At 40.7% G+C, this 21,504-nt stretch overlaps 2 protein-coding genes across 2 annotated transcripts in view; both read right to left on the bottom strand.

The window, feature by feature from the left end:
* Positions 1–9,082: 9,082 nt before the first annotated feature.
* LOC149820327 (zinc transporter 4, chloroplastic-like) lies at positions 9,083–15,116 on the bottom strand. Its single transcript, XM_089983410.1, has 5 exons — positions 15,106–15,116; positions 14,574–14,643; positions 13,802–14,445; positions 12,109–12,258; positions 9,083–9,561 (listed from the first exon to the last, which is right to left on the bottom strand). Exons 1-5 carry the CDS (start codon positions 15,106–15,108, stop codon positions 9,256–9,258), a joined length of 1,173 nt encoding a protein of 390 aa, XP_089839536.1. The 5' UTR covers positions 15,109–15,116; the 3' UTR covers positions 9,083–9,255.
* A 5,558-nt stretch (positions 15,117–20,674) lies between these two features.
* Positions 20,675–21,504, bottom strand: part of LOC149820326 (CwfJ-like family protein / zinc finger (CCCH-type) family protein) — a 65,408-nt gene continuing 64,578 nt past the window's right edge. The window contains exons 9-10 of the mRNA XM_089983408.1: positions 21,238–21,380; positions 20,675–21,028 (exon numbers count right to left, since the gene is read on the bottom strand). Coding sequence (XP_089839534.1) covers positions 20,900–21,028; positions 21,238–21,380 — 272 coding nt within the window. The 3' untranslated portion in view covers positions 20,675–20,899. The remainder of the gene's footprint in view (positions 21,029–21,237; positions 21,381–21,504) is intronic.

Here is a 21,504-nt window from a genome sequence, read left to right as displayed (position 1 = left end):
TCGACTTGAAAAATAAATAGAAAAGACGTCCTTAGACCTCCATCACTCAGAGTTAGGGAGGTCAGGGTCACCAAAAAAATGGTAGGCCTCAGTTGCTGCAGTGATAGGGATTGCAATCCAGGATTTGCCCTTGCATTGAATATCTCTCGATCCTTTGGAGACCACAAGCTTGGGTTGGTTTATCTCGTCACTAAGATGCGACTACAAAAATATATTTTGCATAATGAACACCATAGTTTGCTCTTGTGGTACGATGACAAATGTCTCTGTATACCTAGAGGAGTAAAGACTATCAAAACATAATAATACTGACCATGCTAACTTACTAACACAGTTAGTTGTGATTCATTGAATATTTATAATTTTAAGCTATAATCATGTTATTGCATATTTGAGATTATGATCATATTATTTATATTGTTATTGTATAATTGAGATTATGATCATGTTATTGATATTGAAATTGTGTAATTGAAACTATGATCATGTTACTCATATTGTTTACTTGATATAATGTCAAAACTACATGATGATATGACTGCCCTGACGCATGTTATGATAGATGTTTTGATTACTTATCATGATGTATGTTGTGTGAGTTTGCTTAACGGTTTGCAAGAGTTTTGACCCCGTTTCATAGGGCACAAGTGATGAACAATGATGCGGTGCGAGAGCACGGTGCACGGCGAGGCCATGATCCAACCTTCCCTAACTAAGTTGTCGATCTTAGAACCAGTTGTTGTGTGTCTCATTTTAATGAGATATTTTATGAAACCAGCAGTACCTGAAGCATATGCCTCAGAGGCGAAACACAAACTCAAGGAACCGAGGTAGTGTAGGGAGGTGTTTGCAGGCTTAAAGTGCACACTTCACATGGGTGAAGCTCATGCCTCGCGTCGAGGCACGCTTCGCTTCTAAGGCGTACGCATCATGTGAAGCAAAAAAAAAATGTATCGGACATTTTTCGGACACGCATCCGAGGTCATTCTGTGGTGGCAGACCTGGATTGGATCCAGACCCGGCCCGGACCCGCCTTGAGGCCCGGGTTCTCGAATAATCCAGCTTGCGTCTTTAAAAGATGCATGCTGAGAGGGGCGAGGGGTAAAACTTTCGCCTCTTTCTTTCTCTCTCTCCTCCCTTATGTCTCTCCGACTTTCGTCTCCTCCCCTTTCTCTGCAGCCACCAGCGATCATGCCAACGACCTTCACCCGCAACATCCCTCACCGGAGCTCCGATGAGCCACCCCTCTACTGACATGCCCTGTCACTCCCTTCTCTATGTGTTTGCTAGCATCCACCTCAGTGACCACCCATGGCCTGTGGCAGAAAGACACCGACGACAACGTCGCCGCCCCCCTTCCTCTTCTTCTCTTTATCTCCCCCCCCCCCCCCCTCGTGTTCTCTCTGCTAGCGTTGACACCCTCCCGTCAGGCACCCTAACCCCCCTTGCCCCTTTGTTGGGTATTCCTATTGTCACCAACCACCTCTGATCTCCCTATCCCCTTCTCTACTTCTGTTGGTGTAAAACCCATGAATTTTAAGAAATTTTCAATAAAATAAAAATGTGTGTTTATGTGAAATAATATGGTTTATGAAATATTAAATGTGATTTTGAGGCTTGCGGGCCAGTAGAGTGAACCCGATAACGAATACTAGAAAGGGTACTTGGATCCAGACTTTAGCGAGATTCGATGATCTGACCCGGTTTACAAGGCCAAGTGAAGAAATCCGATGGTTCCGAGATAATAGCGTGAGATCCGAAGCACATTTATGGTGAAAGAATGCAAGTTTAGAACCAACGAGTGAAAAATCCACCTGAAAATGAAAGAAATCCATCAACAAGGAAAAACGTCCAAATGTGACATAAATAAATTTTTTCTTGCAAAAGTAAACACCAAGTGATGGTGTGGTGTAGTGGTAGGGCACATGGTTGTTTGGAGCCACAACCCAAGTTCAAAACTCATGGTGCGCCCACGTAGAAGTAAAAAGCATTATTTTTTTATAAAATCCGTAACGAAACTGAAAGGGTTATATACAATTTAATTCACACCTTTTACAACAAAAAACAACATATCATAAGTGGTAGGGCTCGTTACCCCTTAGGTTGAAGACCTCGGTTCAAAACCCCTTGTGCATTGTTTTTTTTCCTTTTTTGCACAAAAAGAGGATGATGGGGATTTAAAAAATATATATATATAATAATAATAAATAAATAATATATATAGGAATGGTAAAAACGTGGGAGTTGGGTTAAGCCTACATTTTTGACTACTTTTTCCCTTTTTCCAAAAAAGCAAGGGGAATCTCATGTAACATGGAAGAGGGGTACCCATAAAGTAAATAGTGAGTGAAGTTAGAGAAAATCATGTCAAAGAGAGGAGGGGGCATTCTTGGAAATAGACATCACCCACCAAAAACGTGTGATGAGGGTGAAGATTTAATGCTTTGAAAAATTTAATAACTTCCCCTAAATAAGAGGAGTTAAATGAGAGATTTTTGGTGGGGAGTTACACTAGACATCTCTCTTTCTCTCTCTCTTGACATTTTGGCCAGCCACCCTTTCCTTCCCTGCTGATCGTGGGGACTCCATTATTGAAGCTGTGTGGGTTGCTCCAACGAGGGAGCGAGATTTCAGCCGGGCCGTCGCGAGACTCCAACGAGGTAAGGAGCATTTGATTTATACGTGTGTTTGGTGTCTTGTTGCACAAACATGTATAGTGTTTGCGATTTGAGGTTGGACATCGCTGCAAATGGGTAGTGTTCGTCGTCATGATTGGGTGAGAGTACAACTTATCGGTTCACCTGAATGGTGAGCTATATTAGGTGAAAACGATTGTCTTGGTTGGACAACTGCAGAGGCTGTGTGGTGCAAGCGCACTATTTGGCATATCACTAATATATATGTATATAGTTATGAGCCTTGCTTTCATGATGACGATGCAGTGGGACAACAATCCAGAACTCAATAGTTTGGATGATATGCTCGTTCAACTACCCCAGCCATGTTAGGATTTTTGGTCATATGCATACCGACACCTTGAGAAGGTGGGAATGGGTCTTCATTAAACATACTGTTAAAGTTTAAATCTGATTGTAAATATGAAACTATACAATAGAAAAAAATGTGTACCATGAATAATTGTTGAACCTAGATCATAACTTAGGTTTGAATCTATAAAATAGAACAAACAGAAAGAAAATATTGAAGCTTTGCTACCTAGATGCATGCTAGGGATCTTGACGTTGTGTGTTAATGGATTTGTACATGATTAATGACTAGTAGCATGTATGGGTGATTTCTACGGCTGAAGAGAAATAAGTACTTGAAATCTTGTTTGAAAGGTAGCCATAATCCCAAACATGATTTAATTCCCTATGGTAATGCTTACTTCATGCATATATAATACATGGCACCAATTGACTGTTTCTAAAGATTTCTGTTAACTAACTCATGGCTGGACTATGTGTTAGCATAGGTATGGACGTCACTATAATACATGGGTTGCTTAAAAAGGGGCTGAGTATCATACACGGATGGACCTACACACACACCACTATCACGTCTTGCTTATAGAAAAAAAAAAAGATATTGCAAATAGTTGTAGATTTTCTGCTCAGTTATTATAAGTAGCTTATCTTGAAATTTTAGTAAGCATACATGTAATTTCTTATAGGGGATTCGGTTAAAATTTTCTGATATAAATAGGTGACCAGCAAGAATATTGTAATGCTGTTGGTCATTCTATAAAGTGAAACACTTAGAAATGTTAGTGAACCATGGTGTAAATTTTGAATGCTAGTTGCAACCGAGGAGAAACAAATCCGGTGGACCATTGTGTTCATTTTGCCAGTTTTCTCTGATGTGTTTAGAAGTTGTACATTAACGTTCGACACAAAAATATGGGTTGAGAACGGTGGTGTTACAGGATGTTTTGTCACTTCATAAACATTAGTTACCATAGTACACAAACCCGATTGGCAGTAGTCTCAGATGGTCGCACCAAAACCACCGTGAGCACTGCCACAACGTCATTGTTGATGTTTCAGTGGAGTTAGTATCATTCTACAATATTCAATACACCATAAATGGTATACAATAGCATATTAGTGCAGAAATCAAAGTTTTGGTTGAGTTGTGAAAAAAGGAATTGTGTTGGATATTTAAATAGACGTGAACTCCTGCACATATTGTTAACACTAGTGGGTAGCACACACATGAATATGACAGTGATACCTAGACGGTTTTGAAAGGGGCTTAATAATAATAACTGAGGGGTCTTCATCAATTTATTTTTGTATGTCTAAGCTATGAATAATAATAATAATAATAATAATACTAATAATAATAATAATAATAATAATTTATGCATGTTGGTAGGGGTCACTTGGCCCAGCCTCACTCGATTACCCAGGACGATGGGCCGACTGACCCATTCGGTCAACTTATTTCTGTCCTGCATCAGTGTGATTCGATGCATGATGGTCGGACCAATCGGTGTTGGAGTTGCTGGGTAACCCAACGTTCTGTTGGAGGCCTGAGTTGGTTCCAGCAGTGGCTGGACTGTTGTTGACTACCAGAACCGGATCTAAGTGAGTTCGGCCTGGGTCATCATATCTAGCCAGGATAATGACCATTAGGGTGGGGCAGCAAGCGCAATCTCGTTGTTGTGTCCACACTGCCGATACGTTGGGTGAAGCCCATGTGCCTTCATTGTGGGTGTATATATATTATGCCACGTAAGTGGTTTAATATGCGGGAGGCAAGTGCATACACCTTTGCTCCTAACTTAGATGCCACTGTGGGTTTCAAGTCAAGCCATGTTCTGGGAAATGTTATTATGAGGGTGCTCATAACACTCTGGCTCTCGAACACATACTCTTTGTGTGAACCTCAAGTCGAGTTCGGGATTTTGGGAAATCCCTGTGGTGTGATGACTCACACGGGAAAATAAACAAAAAATGAAAATGTATGCAACATCATAAAGTTTCGAGGCTCTGGGTACACCTGAAAGACGATGTATGTTACCGGACCCCTCGTGGTGTGATGATTCGCACGCGATTATAAAGAAGATGTTAAATGATAACATAAACATAAAACTTTCGAGATTCTGGCTATACCTGAAAGGCAGTATATGTTACCGGATTCTCTGGGCTCTGGGTATACCTGAAAGGCGGTATATGTTACTGAACCCATTGATCTACCTTGGAGAGGGTATGTGGTACAAGCTTCGTAAACGTTCATGTTTTTGTGAAAGCTAGGCGTATCACCATAGGGTCTCAGTTTACTACGATGTCTATGCCTGTGCGTACCCACAGGGTAAGAGTAAGAGTAAGATAAACAGTAAATAATTTAAGTTGACAGAAAACTAAATTCTGGAGATTTGCGTACTGTTGATATGACTTTCGTAAAGTTGGTGAAATTTACAGCTTTTGCTAATGTACTGTTAGCTGAGTTAACTTTTACACTGTTTCATGAATTAGAAAGCATAATCATTTCTTTAGAATGTTACAAATTTCCATGCTAGTTATATCTGCAGATGTTGCATATATTTGTACACAGGACACTGAGCACCACATATAAATATAATGCTTCTTACGCAGACAGGGGAGTCTAACCCTTCTGCATTAAAAGTTTTCAGGTAACGCATAATTGGAGCATTGTGACGTCGTATTTGGAAGTAGTCAAGAGATCTCAGTTTTTCAGTGTTTCCTGTTTAAACTCTAAATAGTTAGATTTGTATTTCCATTTATGAGATGTACTTAATGCTTTAATAAATGAATGAAATGATTCCAGTACCTCTCTGGCTTACCTGTAACTCGCCCGACGCTTGGACTTGTCACTTCCGCTATTTCAAAAAAAAAAAATTTCTCCAAAATTTTTACTATAAAAAGTTGGGGCGTTACAGTTGGTGACCAGCGATAGAAGTCGTCGGCGACAACATCACCGGCCTTCTTCTTCTTCTATGTGCCCTCCGACCATCTGGAGTTGCTCTCTTTGTCTTTGGCTGGCACTATCTCACCGGAATCCTTCTCTGCACTCCTCGTTCGACGCAACACCTCATCTAAACCTCGACACTGGTGGTTCCTAGGTATATCTCTTTCCTGTACTTTCACCTCTCTTGTTGTTTTTCTCGCTGAAGACGCCAGCAGGAGGTCACTAACCTCCTACCTCCCTTTCCTTCTTTTCCTTATTTGCCTTTAAGAAGACATTTAAGACTTATGACTTGTTAAATATTTGATGTTATTTGACTTGAAGATGTATCTTGTTTACATTTTGTTAAATATTTGAAGAGATATTTTTAATTTTATTTATTCATTTGTGATTCTGTGAATGTTAGTTTTGTACAATAGTTGAGAAATTAACTTATTTTATATTAATTGTGCATTTGAACTCTAGTATTACAATAAAAAATTTGTGCATAGAAGGTATTTCTAGAAAAGGTCGATTTGGAGATGACCCCACATGTATTCAATATAATTTCATGATTGTTGATATAACTTGTTTTATCTTGCACTATGAGTCTAACTTAATTGTGGTTTATATGTGCATGCATATAAGAAAATGAATAATATGAGTTAATTATAGGAAAATAGTATTTATTTTATACTGTCGTTTTATTAGTAGTTCTTATTTAAAATTTCCATTATTTTATTAATATTATATATTTTATTATTTTGATCATGAAGCTTACGCTTCAACGCCTCAGGCTTACGCCTAGCTTCGCCTTATCGCATTTAACAACCTTGCTAGAGACTCTTGATCACAAGACAGTTGGATTCAAGGGGGAGCGCATGTTGGAAGTTTATTTGGAGGGTGTACGGCCTGGAAGCTTCTGTGGCTGGAACACAATGATCGCATTTTTCAGGGTTCTCAGACTGATATTGACATGTTACTGCATCATCTGAGACGGAAAATCAGTGACAAAGCTCATCGTAAATGACCTGGTCAAGCCCTGGATTGGATTGAGAATCTTAAGTAGGAAAAATGGAGAGGAAGAGGTAAAAAAGGTTGGAGAGAGATAGAAGAAAGGGAATAGGTTGAGAGAAAACTCCAGTAGAAGCGCTTCATTCCCAAAGACTACTAGAATCATTTCATTAAGCAAGTTACCGGGCCAAGTTAATTGATTTAGATATCCAACCAAACTGGTTACTGTTTTAATCAGATTCATTAAAAAGATCAATCTGATTAACTAAATGAGTTGGACATTCTTTTTTTTTTTTTGAAAGACAAGCCGGGGTTAGACAGAACCCCACCAGTTACACAACATATCATTGGGTTTTGAACTTGCAACGTCCCAACACATGATTGGTGACATGCACTAACAGCTCCTACCAAACAAACGGAAGCCCCGTTGGTTATGAGTTAGACATTCTTCCTCGAATATAAACCTATACTTTTTTTTTTATATAGAAACCCCACTAGTTCAGATGGTGGGTCCGGGCGAAATTGATGCTCTGCGGTATGGCTCATCCCAAGCAGTTAAAGCCCATTAGCCAGTCCCCTCCCTTGCCCACCAGAGAGTCTGCTGCTTTGGCCATAAGGCAGGGGGCGCACAATCAAGGTATCGAACTTGTGACATCCTTCAACTAGAATGTTTTAAGCTGACCCGCCTAGCCAGATGTGAAAAAAGTTAAACCAATACCTGATGCATCTGAATTCGAATATAAGGTGTAAACTGTTGATCAGATTAACTAAACGGGTTGGATTTTGATTTATACAACAATTTTTTAATTTAGATCTTATTAACGTCCAAGTCTGAATGCGGGTAGTTTCTGTTTGGGAGGAGGTATTTGGAGGGATTTGAAATGAATTGTGGGAAATGAAAAAGAAGGAACTCATATAGAAGTAAATTTGAGGGAAATAGGGATTCGTCTTCTTGTTTGAAAGCACCCACTAAATCTTTATAGGGATTCCCGCTTGCAATCCTTCCTGGTTCTCTATCTTGTGTGGAGAACAATACTCTTAATTAGAACATGAGGAGGAACAAAACGTTCAGGGTTAAATTTGAATAACGGTTGGAATTAGTTCAGATGCAGGCATTACTGAAACCGACCTAATCGAACATTACCTAATTGGATCCAGAATCATGCCCGGATTCAGGCAAGAAGAGATAATAGTGAATACAGGCCTGAGTATCTTGAATAGCTAACCAGATACACATTTCATATGTAGTCAGGTCTGGATACATGTCCGCTGGATTGAGATTCATTCATATTAGTTTGGATCCCTATTACAATTTAAAACTCACACTGAATCCAAATCCAATGATGTATCAGTGCATTTACTTTATAAAATCTGACCAAATGGATTATGATTCAGTTTCATATCTGACCCAAATCCTAAACATCAATATCTACTTAGGTCTGAATCATGTATTAGGTGGAATCAAATCCTGACGTTTCTAGATTGCAACCAAGCCTATAAGCCCTGTAATTGCAATTATTTCTCCCATTAAAAACAATGGAAATGGAGGAAAAAGAATCAGCCGAATCTTTTTGTTTTTTGAAAGTCGAGCTGAAAATCAGGTGATTCTTTGCATCACCAACGGGTCTCCACTTGTCTGGCAGGAGCAGTTAGTGCACGTCACCTTGTGTTGTGACGTTGCAAGTTCAAACCCCAAATGGTATGGTTGTATAACTGGTAGGGGTCTGCCTAACCCCAGCTTTCTCTGTCGAAAAAAAGCTGATTCTTTGCATCGTTTTTCCTCTTTCCATTCTCCCAAACGGTTCCAAATTGAACTAAAGAAAAACTTTTCAATGTCCACCCACTTATGATGATGTCTACTTCCCAGTCACAGCCGTAAAGTTTTACCAGACTAGCTTAAATAGCTAATAGGATCCAAATCTGACCAATTACTTTTTTCTTCATCTGTATCCAAACCCGACTCCAAATCCGATTAGGCAGGACTGATTATGACAGATCCAGTAATGCCTACATCCAAACTGAATCCGACCCCATTATCCCCAACGTGCCATTCAAGTTCATGGTGAAGGCCCAATGTTTCTGCAAATGGAATCTTATGGCTGTATTTGGCATCATGAATGCAACAGGTGGAAATAAATTTTAATATTGCACAGAAATATTGAAAGTCTAGCGCTATCATGTTGATCAAGCTGTTCCGGTAATTACAGCTTACTTCCTCTTAAGTCATACAGGAAGTATAGAAAAACTTGGAATTTACAAAACAGAAGGAAAAGGAAAAAGATAATATTTTTCAAATTTTGTAAGACCAAAAGAAGAGAGAGAGAGAGATGATCATGCCCATATTGCAAGCAGTGACATAAGACCCGCACCAAAGAAGAGAGCAAAGTAAGACAAGACTTGTAGCCTGGTGTTGCAGCTCATTCTCTTGCTCAAGAAATCAGCAGCTATCAGGTCTACGAGCGCCATGTAAATCAAGATGCCTGCTGAAATCGAATCTAAGAAGCCTTCCACAACCAATGCCCTAGGACTGTTTGCATTGTAAAACGAAGATAACCCGATGCCCAGGCCAATGCCTGCTGGAGTTGTGATCGCGAAGAAACAAGCCATGATGGAAGCAGACAATGTCTTGAATTGTGCCTGCATGCACCAATATGATTGAATATCATGCGTCATTTTTCCGAAAACAAATGGTTTCTTTATTCTTCTTTCCCCATTTACAAGTTCATCGAAATGGCCCATCAAACAAAGGGTGGTGTGCCCCAATACAGTTCACTTCACAGTGTTCCTTATCTGCTTATCAATAATTTAAACCACACAAACAAAAAAAATATGTACTTATAATGGAAAACTTGGCAAAGTTCATTAAGGCAAATTAATATCTCACGAACTCAGTTCTACTAAGCATTAACGTTAAACTTCATGAAGCGGGCCCTGTTTCACATGATGACCATTTTTTTTTTCATGTACAGGGAAACCGCCCTCAGCATCATCAGAGACCTAGTTGCACTGGCTAAGCCTGCCGTACTTATGGTCGCTTTCCCAACGGTGTAAGCATGTGGTGCACCCCTTGCCCCCAGGGAGTCGCCCAGCTTCGGCTGAGCAAGGGGTAAGCAAGGGCTTACCCCTTGACTTTTATCCCTTGTCCTCATTGTTTGGCATTTACAGGAATGGAACCCTGACAACCGGTCTAGTGGCCAAGGCCCCTTCCACTGCACCAAACCCCTTGGGGCACATGATGACTATTTGCACCCTGAACTTACCTTGACATACAACATGCTTCTAAAGAAAGAAAAGTTATTCAAAATAGCAAAAAGATTAAGAAATATAACTAAGATATATAACTCTAATAGTCCATATATGAGTTCAGGAAAGTTGCTGACCATTAATCTCTTTAATTCTGAACATTCAGCCTCATAACAGTGAATGAAAAATGCTCACGGATGAAACTATCAGTCCAACCAATGTCTTATTAATTTCAAGGCTATCAGCAATGAAAACTTTCAGGAGACACCTATAGCATAAATCATGGTTACTTCATTTAGGTTGTGTTGAAGGGAAGTTGGACATAAGGTTAGGCTGAAAAAAGGATAGAGGCTGATGCAAGTTATTTATATTATCAACTTGGAGGTGTCAATGTCCTATCCTACCAATGATGGCTTTGGCAGTCTTACTACAGACTTTAATTTGTTTGCACTCTAAACCCAGAAACACCATAGCCAAAGCAGTATCATATACAAAGCCCATCCGCACAAATAAATTGGCTCTTGTAGAGGATCCCATATTAGACAAGATAAATATGATAATAGCAGCAGGATAGTTTGGATGTCATGAACAAAGAGACTGAAAAGCTTTTTCCGTTTTGTTAAACCACAACTTGCCAAACATGTCTTCCTTTCAACAACTTGCTTTTCTTTTTCTACTCTTCTGATCTGTATATCCTGTATTAATCTGAACAAGCTGATTTTTTTTTTTATTGGCAATCTGAACAAACTGATGATCCTATTCTTGTGCCAAAAAGGGAATAATATTACAAATGATAAAGAGAAATTGCCTATTGCAAGCACTAAGAAATCATGGTCAGGTTGCAAAGGCTCATACATAATTTTGTGATTTTAGGCAAGTTTCTCTAAGTAGATAGCGCCTCTGATCAACTCTATAAACCTCACCTGAATGTCAAACATCCGTGTAGACTAGACAAGTCTTTCATGTTATATGTAGATATACACTTTGTACCGACTTGTATACACTCCTCACCTATAGCCAATTTCATGTCACACCTGATTTAAGTAGGCATTAAAAAATGCTCATCCCCCTTTCTTTCAGTACGATCTTAGTTGCCTATATCAACTTCAAGTTTCAATCTATGATTCCTATAACTTGATCTCAACATGCCCAAATCGTCCAAGTGAACTCAGAAGATATGGACACTGACATGAGACAAACAATCAAAAGGGCGTGCTTTGAAACATAAACGGCCACTAAATGGCCCAGAAGGGCTTCACCTTCCTGGCTAAGAGCGACCTTGGATTGTCACATGACGTTGGATGACAACAGTTCAAAACCCATGGAGGCCATATCTTGCCACAAGGTTGAAACTGGGTGTACTCCCAGTCAGGCAGAGGAGATGTCAAAGGTTTTACCAAGTGGAATCCTGCCAATGTGCAGTATGTGATGAGTTTTTTCTCTTGTCCTACCCCCAAAAAAGGCTAGCAAATGGGTTAACTGACTTTCAAGTAAAGTTCAAATCCTTATGAGTGCCGTGCAAGAATACCATTATTGGTAGCCTAAATTGGGGGCTCACATAGTATCCAAAATCAAGGTTGCTAGATAGTAGGCATGTTTTTTTTTTGTTTTTTTAACCCTTTGGAAACTCTTATCCTAGGCCCATGAACTTAAAGACTCCGTTTTAGGATCCACCCCTCCAGAAGGACCAAAGTACCAAAAGAAATTCTAGTGCCAATGCCAAGAAGACAACAATATATTCCTTGTGCAAAGACAATTCAAGGAAAGAAATTTCAACATAATCAGATTAAAGCAACAAGTCTCAATGTCAAATTTGAGTCATATATATCTCTTAACAATAGAAGAATGCAACTGATTTATCAAATCACCCATTTAACGCCGAAGAAAAATGACCTACCCAATGAACCGAACAAATGTAAATGCATAAAAAACAACAATTACCTGGGAGATGCATCCACCAAGTGCAAAGCCTTCGAAGAACTGATGGAAAGACAAGGCAGCCATGAGAGGCTGAATGGTGCAGGGACTCTGGGACACCCCCAGCGACAATCCAATGATCACCGAATGTGATACGATTCCCAGCTCCAACACCTTCAAACCAAAATCCAGCATAATTCAAACAAACATCATAAAATTATGGTGGAAAGCAATTTGGTGGCTCGAGAAATTCTTTTTCCCTCAAACAAGAGTCCCATACACACTTTGTCACCCGAACCAACTCGTCTTTCTTTTGGGTAGCATTTATACACTTTGATGACCTTTAGGTAGCATTTGATAGTTCATTGTTCCAACTTAAATCCCACTTTTCTAGCTACAAGGTGGCTTCATGCAAACAACCGCTTAAAGTACCAACCAATGTCTTAAAAACAAGATCTTCCTGGAAGTTCAGACTACTACTGATGATAAGAACTTTGGTTGGCTTTTCTTGCTGCAAAATTGCAAGGGAAAAGGATAAAAGCTACTGTGGTGCATAGAAATATGAGACGAATATTGGTGATATTTTGAAAACATTTTGATGTTTCATGGGTCGACGCGTTCCTGAAAATGTAGTATTCGCAAAATATCACCTTTTTTGAAAATATCTTGCAGGAAACTACCTAGTCTGTCAAGTAAAATCCAACTCAAGATGTGCTCAATCTATCTTCCTTTCTTCGTTATGACAATAACACGTATTTAAAAAAAAAATCAATTTATCACGAAATTTTCACGCAATTCTAAAAAATGCAACCATTTATCTAAAAAGCAGGATAAATTAAGATTTTTTTTTTAAAGGAAAGCTGGGGTTAGGCAGACCCTACCAGATATCTCTTAAGCGCCATGTGGCAGAGGGATTCGAACCTGGGCCTTCAGCTTGGCACAGGACCCCGCTTACCACAGGGGATACCACCTCAGTGGTGATAAATTAAGAATTTGAGTTGTACTCAATGCAATTTCTCACATCAGCTAACTTCTTGTTTTGTGGATGCACTCGGCGATGGAACGCTTGGATTTTGGGTGGACATCTAGTCCACACCACTTTCTAGACATCTTATGGCAAGACCAAGGTTACCAGAAAGGGAAACGAGAAACGAAGTTTTTCAAAGTGCATGTAAAAATGAGAAACGGGAAACGAACTGGAAAAAAATTGGGAAACGCATGGACAACGTTTAAAAAATTAATATAATGAATTTATAAAATAAAAAATAAAAAAATGTATCCCACGAAAATGAAACATTTGGAAACGTGTGGAAAACGTAAGAAAAACATATGAGAAATGTGTCTCCCAAACATGGGAGACGCGTCGCGTTTGGGAAATAGGAAGTGCGTTTCCCAACATGGGAAGCGCGTTTCCCGAACTCCCATATTATGGGAAACGTGTTTCCCATAGTGTGGGAAACGCGTTTCTCATGATTTTTTTTTGTGTTTCCCAAACATTTCGAAAACGTTGTGGTTCCCGTTTCAAAAACAGTTTCGCAGGAAACGCGTTTCCCACCCTCTTATGGCATCTACGAATTAACCCTAGGCAAGACCGTTCAAGCCAAAACCCATAACGGATGATCGCTGTCGATGCAACTACCTTGGCTCGAATCGCCACGAGCCCGAACCGGCCGTAGACAAAGGTCAAGTCAAAATACCAAGCCCAGACAGCACTGACCTGAGAGACGACGACATGGCGCACGTGCGAGTCGGGTTCGAGGGAAGAGGTGTGGGCGTGCCCCGTCAGCTTGTGCACGTGCGGGTGGCTGTGCCGGTGCGACGCCGCGTGCGCGTGCATCCCCTTCCCCGCTCCGAACCCGTCTTCGCGCTTGTTCGCGTTCGCGTCCGCGTCCACCTCCTCGACGGCAACGACGATCCCGGCCTCGTCCGCCACCGACGCGCCGCCACCCGGGGCGGCCTTGTGCCTCCTCTCGTAGAACTGCGTGCCGATGAAGTCGACAACGAGGGTTGCGAGCGCCGCGAACATCGCGACGAAACCAGAGAAGGGGAACTTGGACCACGGCACCGGCGGGAGGCAGGAATCGGTGAGGGCAGACTCGCCGTCAGGGAGCATGTGGACGAAGCCGGTGGCGAGGATGACGCCGGCCGCGAACGCCTTCGCGACGACGAAGAGGTTGCCGTCCGTCGGAAGGAGCCGCTGCTTCCGGCCGAGCAGCGGCAGCGCCACGCCCCCCGCCCCCGCCACCAGGATGACGAAGATGGCCGCGATCTTCAGCCGCAGCGCCGCCGGCTTGTCCCTGCATTCCGCCTCCAGCCCGCTCGTTTCACAGCCGCTCGTCGCCACCGACCGCGCCACCACCTCTGCACAAACTACCCCCACCGATCAGAAAAATCAATTTTTGTATTGTGAAGGGGCCAGAAAAGGAAGAAAGAAAGGTTTTTTTCAAGCTTATTATGTGAAGATTTCAGGGTCGAAGTTAAAAAATTGCCTGCGACAGTGTTGGTCTTGCGCCATAAGGAGGTGAGGGACAGATCGAATCCCCATTCGCTCATTAGATCCTGAAATTTGGAAAGTAAGAAACTTTTGCTTCTTGTTCTGCTTTACCCAATTCTGTATACTTAAGAGATACAGAATTGAGAAAGAACCAACTCGATCTGTCAGAGTTCAAATTCAAACCAACTTCAATCTCTCAATAGTCCCCATCTGAGAAATTATTTCATCTCCCTCTCACTCATGTAAACATAACACCAGAGAGAGAGAGAGAGAGAGAGAGAGAGAGAGAGAGAGAGAGAGAGAGAGAGAGAGAGAGAGAGAGAGAGATGAATCAAGCCAACTCAATCTATCTCAATCCCCATCTGAGGATACACCCAAAAAGTGATATTATCCCCCTCACTCATGTAAGACTAAAACCAGAGAGAGAGAGGCGAAACAGGATTTCAACATAGCCACATAAAGGGTCAACATGGTTGAACCCAAAGAGAACAAAAACAGAAAACCAAAAGCAGAACAGAAACAAGTACCATGGTGGTGGCGAGTAGCAGCAGGAGAGAGAGAGAGAGAGAGAGAGAGTACCATGGTGGTGGCGAGTAGCAGCAGTCTATGAATCGACGGATAAGCGAATTGTTGGTATCAATCAAACAATCAGCACTAAAAATTCGTGAGTGTACTGAAGGAATCTGATGGGTGCCCATTTGGGTTTCTTGCCCACCTTTTCTACTAGATTATTTCGAGTTTTTTTTGGTGGGATCAATTTCTCTGGGAATTGCGCGAGGATGTCGACATATTGAAACGAGGAGCCAGCCCGAACCCGCCACCCCCACCCCCACCCCCACCCCCACTCTCACTCTCTCGCGCGATAATCATAGGGAAAACTTCATATAAATTACTGTATCCCGTATCTGCAGCCGTGTCCATGTAATATCGATATTAAGCCATCAAGAGCAAACAAATAGGATATGGCAGCAAGTTAAGGATATTGTCCGGTTTTCACATAAACCTTTTATTTTTATTTTTATTTTTTTGCCTTTCAAAAAAAAGTAAAAGGGTTATGCGAAAATGTTTGTGCTGCACACAACTGGTTCCGACTAGGGGTGGCAAAACCTGACACGACCCGCCAACCCGCCTCTTAGGCGGGTTCGGATTTGGAAAAAATGAACCCGTTTAATAAATGGGTTGACCCGCCTAACCCGTTTATTAAATGGCGGGGTTCGTGTTAGGGGTATGCCAACCCGGCTGACCCGTTTAATAAACGGGTTGGGCGGGTGGGTCAACCCGCCTGCCAACCCGCCAACCTGACCCGTCAACCCGACCTGCCAACCTGACCCGCAAACCTAAGAACCCATTTACCCGATCCAACCCATTTATTAAATGGGTTGGCGGGTCGTGTCGGGTTACCCGTTTATTAAATGGGCCGGGTTCGTGTTTGCCACAGCCAACCCGTTTAATAAACGTGTCGGGTTTGGAGGTATGCTGACCCGCCAACCCGTCCGATCGACCCGCCAACCCGACACTATTGCCACCCCCTAGTTCCCACGTGTAAAATGTTGGTTGCAATTTTTTTCTATATATGGGGTGTCCTTATTTGTAATGGAAAAAAGAAGGTTGTTGCAGTATTTAAACTTTTGGGTTGGGTTGTCCTTGTTTATAAAGGAAATAGAAAGCCAACTTGGGGGGGAAGAGTTGAGAAATTGTTCAACAAAGCACCTCTTCTTCCTTTGGTAACTGCCAACACACAGATGTTTCGGTTTTTTTTGTCTCTCATGTAACTTCTAAGAAGTGGTTTTAGTGGTGGGCCTCGTAGGGTTTAGGGGATAAGAGGGGTTAAAGAAAAGTCCATCTATTAAGAAATGAGACTTTACAAACCTCTCATGCATCGAAAATATCAACATCTCTTAAACCAAGCTGGGGTTAGGCAGATCCCTACAAGATATCTTTTAAGCCCATGTGGCAGAGGGATTCGAACCTGGCCCTTCAGCTTTACACAGGGCCCCGCTTACCACATGGGATACCACCTTGCTTTTGGCAAGGTCAAAACTCTTTCCCTTACGCCACAATTGCTTGCCTTCCCAGTATAGCTTTCTGCAAATCATCATGTTTGAATTACCACATGCCATGAAACCAGTGTTGTCAGTATCGGTATCAGCCCTGAATCGTTGGGCCACCGATTCAGCTGTATCGATTTCCTTCCGGTTCAAAAATAATAAAAAATTATTACGTGTCAATCATAACATGACACTTGTTAAAACCATGAAAATAATTTTAAAAAAGTATTTTTGGTATTTTTTATATGTATTAAAAAACAGCCGATTCAGGCCTGCAGCGTGTGGAATTTCTGCCTATGTGACGCACCGATACTGATAACATTGCATGAACCCATGACTTTTGCATTAGTGTCATTATATTATACAAATGCTTCAGTCCCCTTCAATCTTTTTATTTTATTTTTCTGTTATAATAATAAAAGAGGTACATGCTGCATTAAATACGAGGCGTGAGCACATAGCACAGTCATGTTTGACAAACACAGGCGTCCCGTCCCGTCCCGTCCCATTCTAATAATGCCTTTTTCTATTTACTTGTTTTTCAATTAACGGGTGGAGGACAAAGGCAATCAATGATTAATAACATCCACAAGAAAAAAATGACCAAACACAGGATTTATTATAGGAGAGCAATGTTGTCGTTATCGGAATGGGACCTGTATCGGTTTGGCCAACGAGATATACCGGTTCTCAAGTGAATCGTTGTAAATCGGCCAAAAAAATAATTAAAAAATATTACATGTCAATCATAACACGTGTTAAAACCATTAAAATAATATTAAAAAATAATCTTAAATTATTTTAAAATGTATTAAAAATAATCGATTCAGGTCAGTATCGTATCAATTTTTTGGCCATACAACTGACAACACTGGAGGAGGGGACACTTACTTTGGTTTGTGCGTCCTCCTCCTTCCTATGGCTAAAGAGCCATTTATCTTCTCGGTGATGGGGGGCTTTTATGCACATGGTGAGATAGAATCTGAACCGTTGATTTTTTGACACGAAAGGTGTGTCCGGATGCCAACATAGTGTCGACATTATGGCAAACTTGGGTTTACGCTCACAAGGTTCCACGTGGATGACTTATTGAAATGTGGACAAAGAATGGGGTTGCAGGCCGGTCCTTTGCATCAATGGAGTCAAAAGATTAGGTTGGTCTCGGGTCCATTGGAGCCCCACATCCAGATCTGAGCCCACAAGATGCTGACCTGGAGCGTGCTTACCAAAGTTCGGAGCAGGTTCGAAAAGTGATGCGCCCAAAGGGGGGTTGGCATAGTGGGGTGGGGCCTTGGATGCTATATAGGCAGTAGGGATGGCAATGGACCGGGGCCGGGGACTGGGTCTCCACCCCCGCCCCGTCTCAAGATTAGAACCTCCATCCCCGCACGGGGATGGATTTTAACCTCCACCCCCACCTTCATCCCCGTTTCATGTCCTCCATCCCCAGTTCAAACGGGGATGAGGCGGGGTGGGGCCCCATTTCCCCGTAGTCTATTGCCATCCTTTAGAAGGACTGGGGATTGGGGCGGGGCAGGCTAGGCGGGGTCAGGGTGGGGTGGACAAAAGTGTAAGTCCATCCCCGCCTCCATCTCAGAACGGGGATGGATTTTAACCTTCGTCCCCGTTTCATACCCTTCATCCCCGGTCCAAACGGGATGAGGCAGGGGCGGGGCCCCGCTTTCCCCTGGTCCACTGCCATCCCTATGTGTCACCCCTCTTTGCAAGCCAATGCGCAGCATAGGCCTGGGGCAGGAGTCCTAGCCTCAGAGTTTTACACTACCGGCATGACAACCATAGGTATGGTAGGTTGAGCTAGTGTGATCAGGTCTTCATGCCCGGGGCGGTTTCCTCAAGTTATAAAAAAAAAAGGGTTCAAAAAGTGATGTGCAAATCGCGATGCGGCTGCCAAGGACATTATGCTTTGTCGTCTTGACCCTCTTCAAGAAGTCACAAGGTATCATGTCAGGTGTTCACATCAATTATGTTAGAACACTAGTGTCCATGCCTCCTCCGTTTGATTCATAATTGCAGACAATTTGAACACAAATGTTTAAATTTGTGTATTTTGATAAAAAATCATATTTTAAGCATTAAAAAACTAAATTTAACATGTATTTACTTAATAAATTGCAAAAACATAATTAAGATACACTCAATAAATTATAAAAATAAGAATTAAAATATTATACTCTTAAAATATAAAGCATACCCAAACAAAATTTTGGATTTAGCATATCCCTAAAACCTAAAGTGCACAAAAAAAATGAATTTAACATCATTCCCTTAATAAATTGTAAAAAATAAAATAAAATACAAAAACCCTAAAATCTAAAACATACTCAAAAAATCAGATTTAGCATCGTTCACTCAATAAATTACAAAAAGAGACATTAAAATGCAAAACCCTTAAAATCTCAAACACATAAAAAAATGAATTTAGAAAACCTTAATTCTAAAAATCGGATTAGGGTACTCTAACCATGAGAGAGAGAACCCTAATTGTACAACAGTCACAAGAGAGAGTGAGAAAACACACCGCCGAACAGACCTCTAAGAGCTATCAAAAATTTTGGAGGAGCCGTTGATGCTCTCTCTCTCTCTCTCTCTCTCTATATATATATATATATATAGTAATGGGCAGGTGCTAAATGATACATGCTAAATGAGTTTTTCTGCTCTTTCACAGATATACTAAAAACCTGACAAGTCACCGTAAAGAGCAGGCTAAGTCACCAAGTGAGCCCCATGAGAGGCGTGAATTGAGAAGTCCCAAAGGACATCCCCTCTTACAGAGGGTCGTATCTAATTAAATTAGATAGCTATTATTTTCTTTAAAATTTCTTTAATCTTATTTAGTTAAAGAGTAAGTTCCATCCTCTCTTATCCAATTTCATTTTTTGGTTAGTTTCCTGAGCAGTTGTAGTTGATTAGCTCAAATCTCCACCTAGAAGGTTGCTAAGCTTGAATCATATTGATTCCCTCTTTAATTTTTTTCTTCCTCTCTTTTCCTTCTCTCCTAGATGTACCTACCCCGTTACGTTTACATTAATAATACTCCCTATGAGGTCGTGGAGTCTATACCTAATTTGGGTTTTTTTAACTTGGGTGGTCAAAGTTTGCTACATTAGCAAATTTCATTTTTTTATTAATTTGTTCTTATTGTCCAAATGACCCTATGAATACGTTTTTAGTGTGAACCAGCTTTTAAATCGCCAGAACCAAAACCTGTGTGCAGGCTTTTCAGGCAATGCAAAAATGGATGGTTGTAAATGCACTGAATTTTCCTGCCTCAAAGAAACATGTTTTTTCGTCAAAAAACATGATCCAAGGGTCGTTTCCCACTAAAATCGAGCATGCTGAACACATCTACAAGGTTGGATCGAATCAAAATAACTTGCAGCGCAAGATTCCAACTATATTGTACCTACAATCGACTATATTAAATATAAACATATTATATATATAGAGAGAGAGAGATTTCGCTAAAAAAGTCAAGAATATCCAATAGGTAAGTAATATCATGCATGAAATGTCATGTCACATGCATTTGATATATAAAAGTAACAAGTTACATACGGAAAATTATGGAAAACAAGCTGAGCAAAACGATATATATTAAAATAGAAAAAATAAAGAGAAGCAAAATTATTGCATAGCATACATATAAAAATGAAAAAATCCCAAAGAAATTTTTGGTAAGCATCCAACAGACCATTTTTCTCCACCCCTACTTGCCTGGAATTGCTGAGGATATCGCCCATCTTGGATAGTTCATGGAGAAAGTCTCAAGTAATTTATCTATTAAACACGTGGGAGTAATTTTATGTGTTAATTTGGATACTTGAATATCAGACATGCATGATATGCCATCAAACAGCAAACATGTCCATCACTTCTGAGCTTTGACAATGAGAAACATAAGCTGCATCTTTTTCTTCTGACAAAATATGAAGCAGCATATACATGAAGATAATACCACAAAGATATTTCATTCCCATCGTGTGCATGAGAAGTGAAAACTGATGGACGTATTCTTCTAACAAAGATAAAATCAAAGAATCAAGATTTAAAACTCCCTGGTTAATGCAAACAACAGTGTTGGTGCTCTCATTGGCATATTCAGTGAACATGATAGCTGCTCCAGACAATAAGGTACAACCAACAACGCTAAAGATAACATATCATGATACAAAAATTTACCGTCTGTTTACTGGTGTTTGCTGTTCAGTGCAGCCATAATCATGGCTTCAAGCCTTTTTAGTACTATGGATCATCGAGTTGGATCAAATTCCTCAAATTTCTTCTTGAAATCCTCTGCCATCTGGGTTTCTTCTTCTTTGCTAAGTTTACATTTTCTCCAATCACCTCCGTCTGGTTGGTTTAACATGCTTGCAAGTACCTGCAATGTCGTTTTAGCATAGCTAACTCATCCAATTCTTTAGGGAGACAAGAAAACAAGCCATCTAGAATTCATGTATGTAACTAATTTCATGGTAGCTCAATGAACAAATGACTAGTTGCAATATTGGAGCTCATGAGATCCATTTTGTAGAATAACGTTATACATATAATTGAATTTTACTGGTATAAGAAATTTAAAATAATTACCTCGCGACCAAATTGGGTTGGGAATTTCTCTTTGTCTCCAATAGAATGGAACAATATGGCACCTTCTGCAAGTTCCACATAAAAGAAACTTGAGCTTCCATCAATTTGTGACCTCAATTCTTTTCTAGCATCAACCTCAGCAGCTGTAAAACAAATCAGAGTTGGTTCTCAGTGGGTATATATTTTCATAAATTAACTAAATCAAGAAGCACTTCATGAAAAGCCACTTCATATCATCCCTCTCAATTAATAAAATGGAAGAATAAG

This window comes from Nuphar pumila, chromosome 12, assembly GCF_984573655.1.
Source record: "Nuphar pumila chromosome 12, dmNupPumi1.hap1.1, whole genome shotgun sequence".
Lineage (NCBI taxonomy): Eukaryota > Viridiplantae > Streptophyta > Magnoliopsida > Nymphaeales > Nymphaeaceae > Nuphar > Nuphar pumila.
Note: the sequence above shows the minus strand (reverse complement) of the source record. Positions and strands in the feature narration are given on the sequence as shown.

What these genes read in the sequence shown, in the direction of transcription:
- LOC149820327 (XM_089983410.1), bottom strand. An exon ending in GCCATGTCGTCGTCTCTCAG is followed by an intron (nt 12,259 to 13,801) that starts GTCAGTGCTGTC and finishes TTTGGTTTGAAG; the next exon opens with GTGTTGGAGCTGGGAATCGT. An exon ending in TTGGTGGATGCATCTCCCAG is followed by an intron (nt 9,562 to 12,108) that starts GTAATTGTTGTT and finishes TGGTGCATGCAG; the next exon opens with GCACAATTCAAGACATTGTC.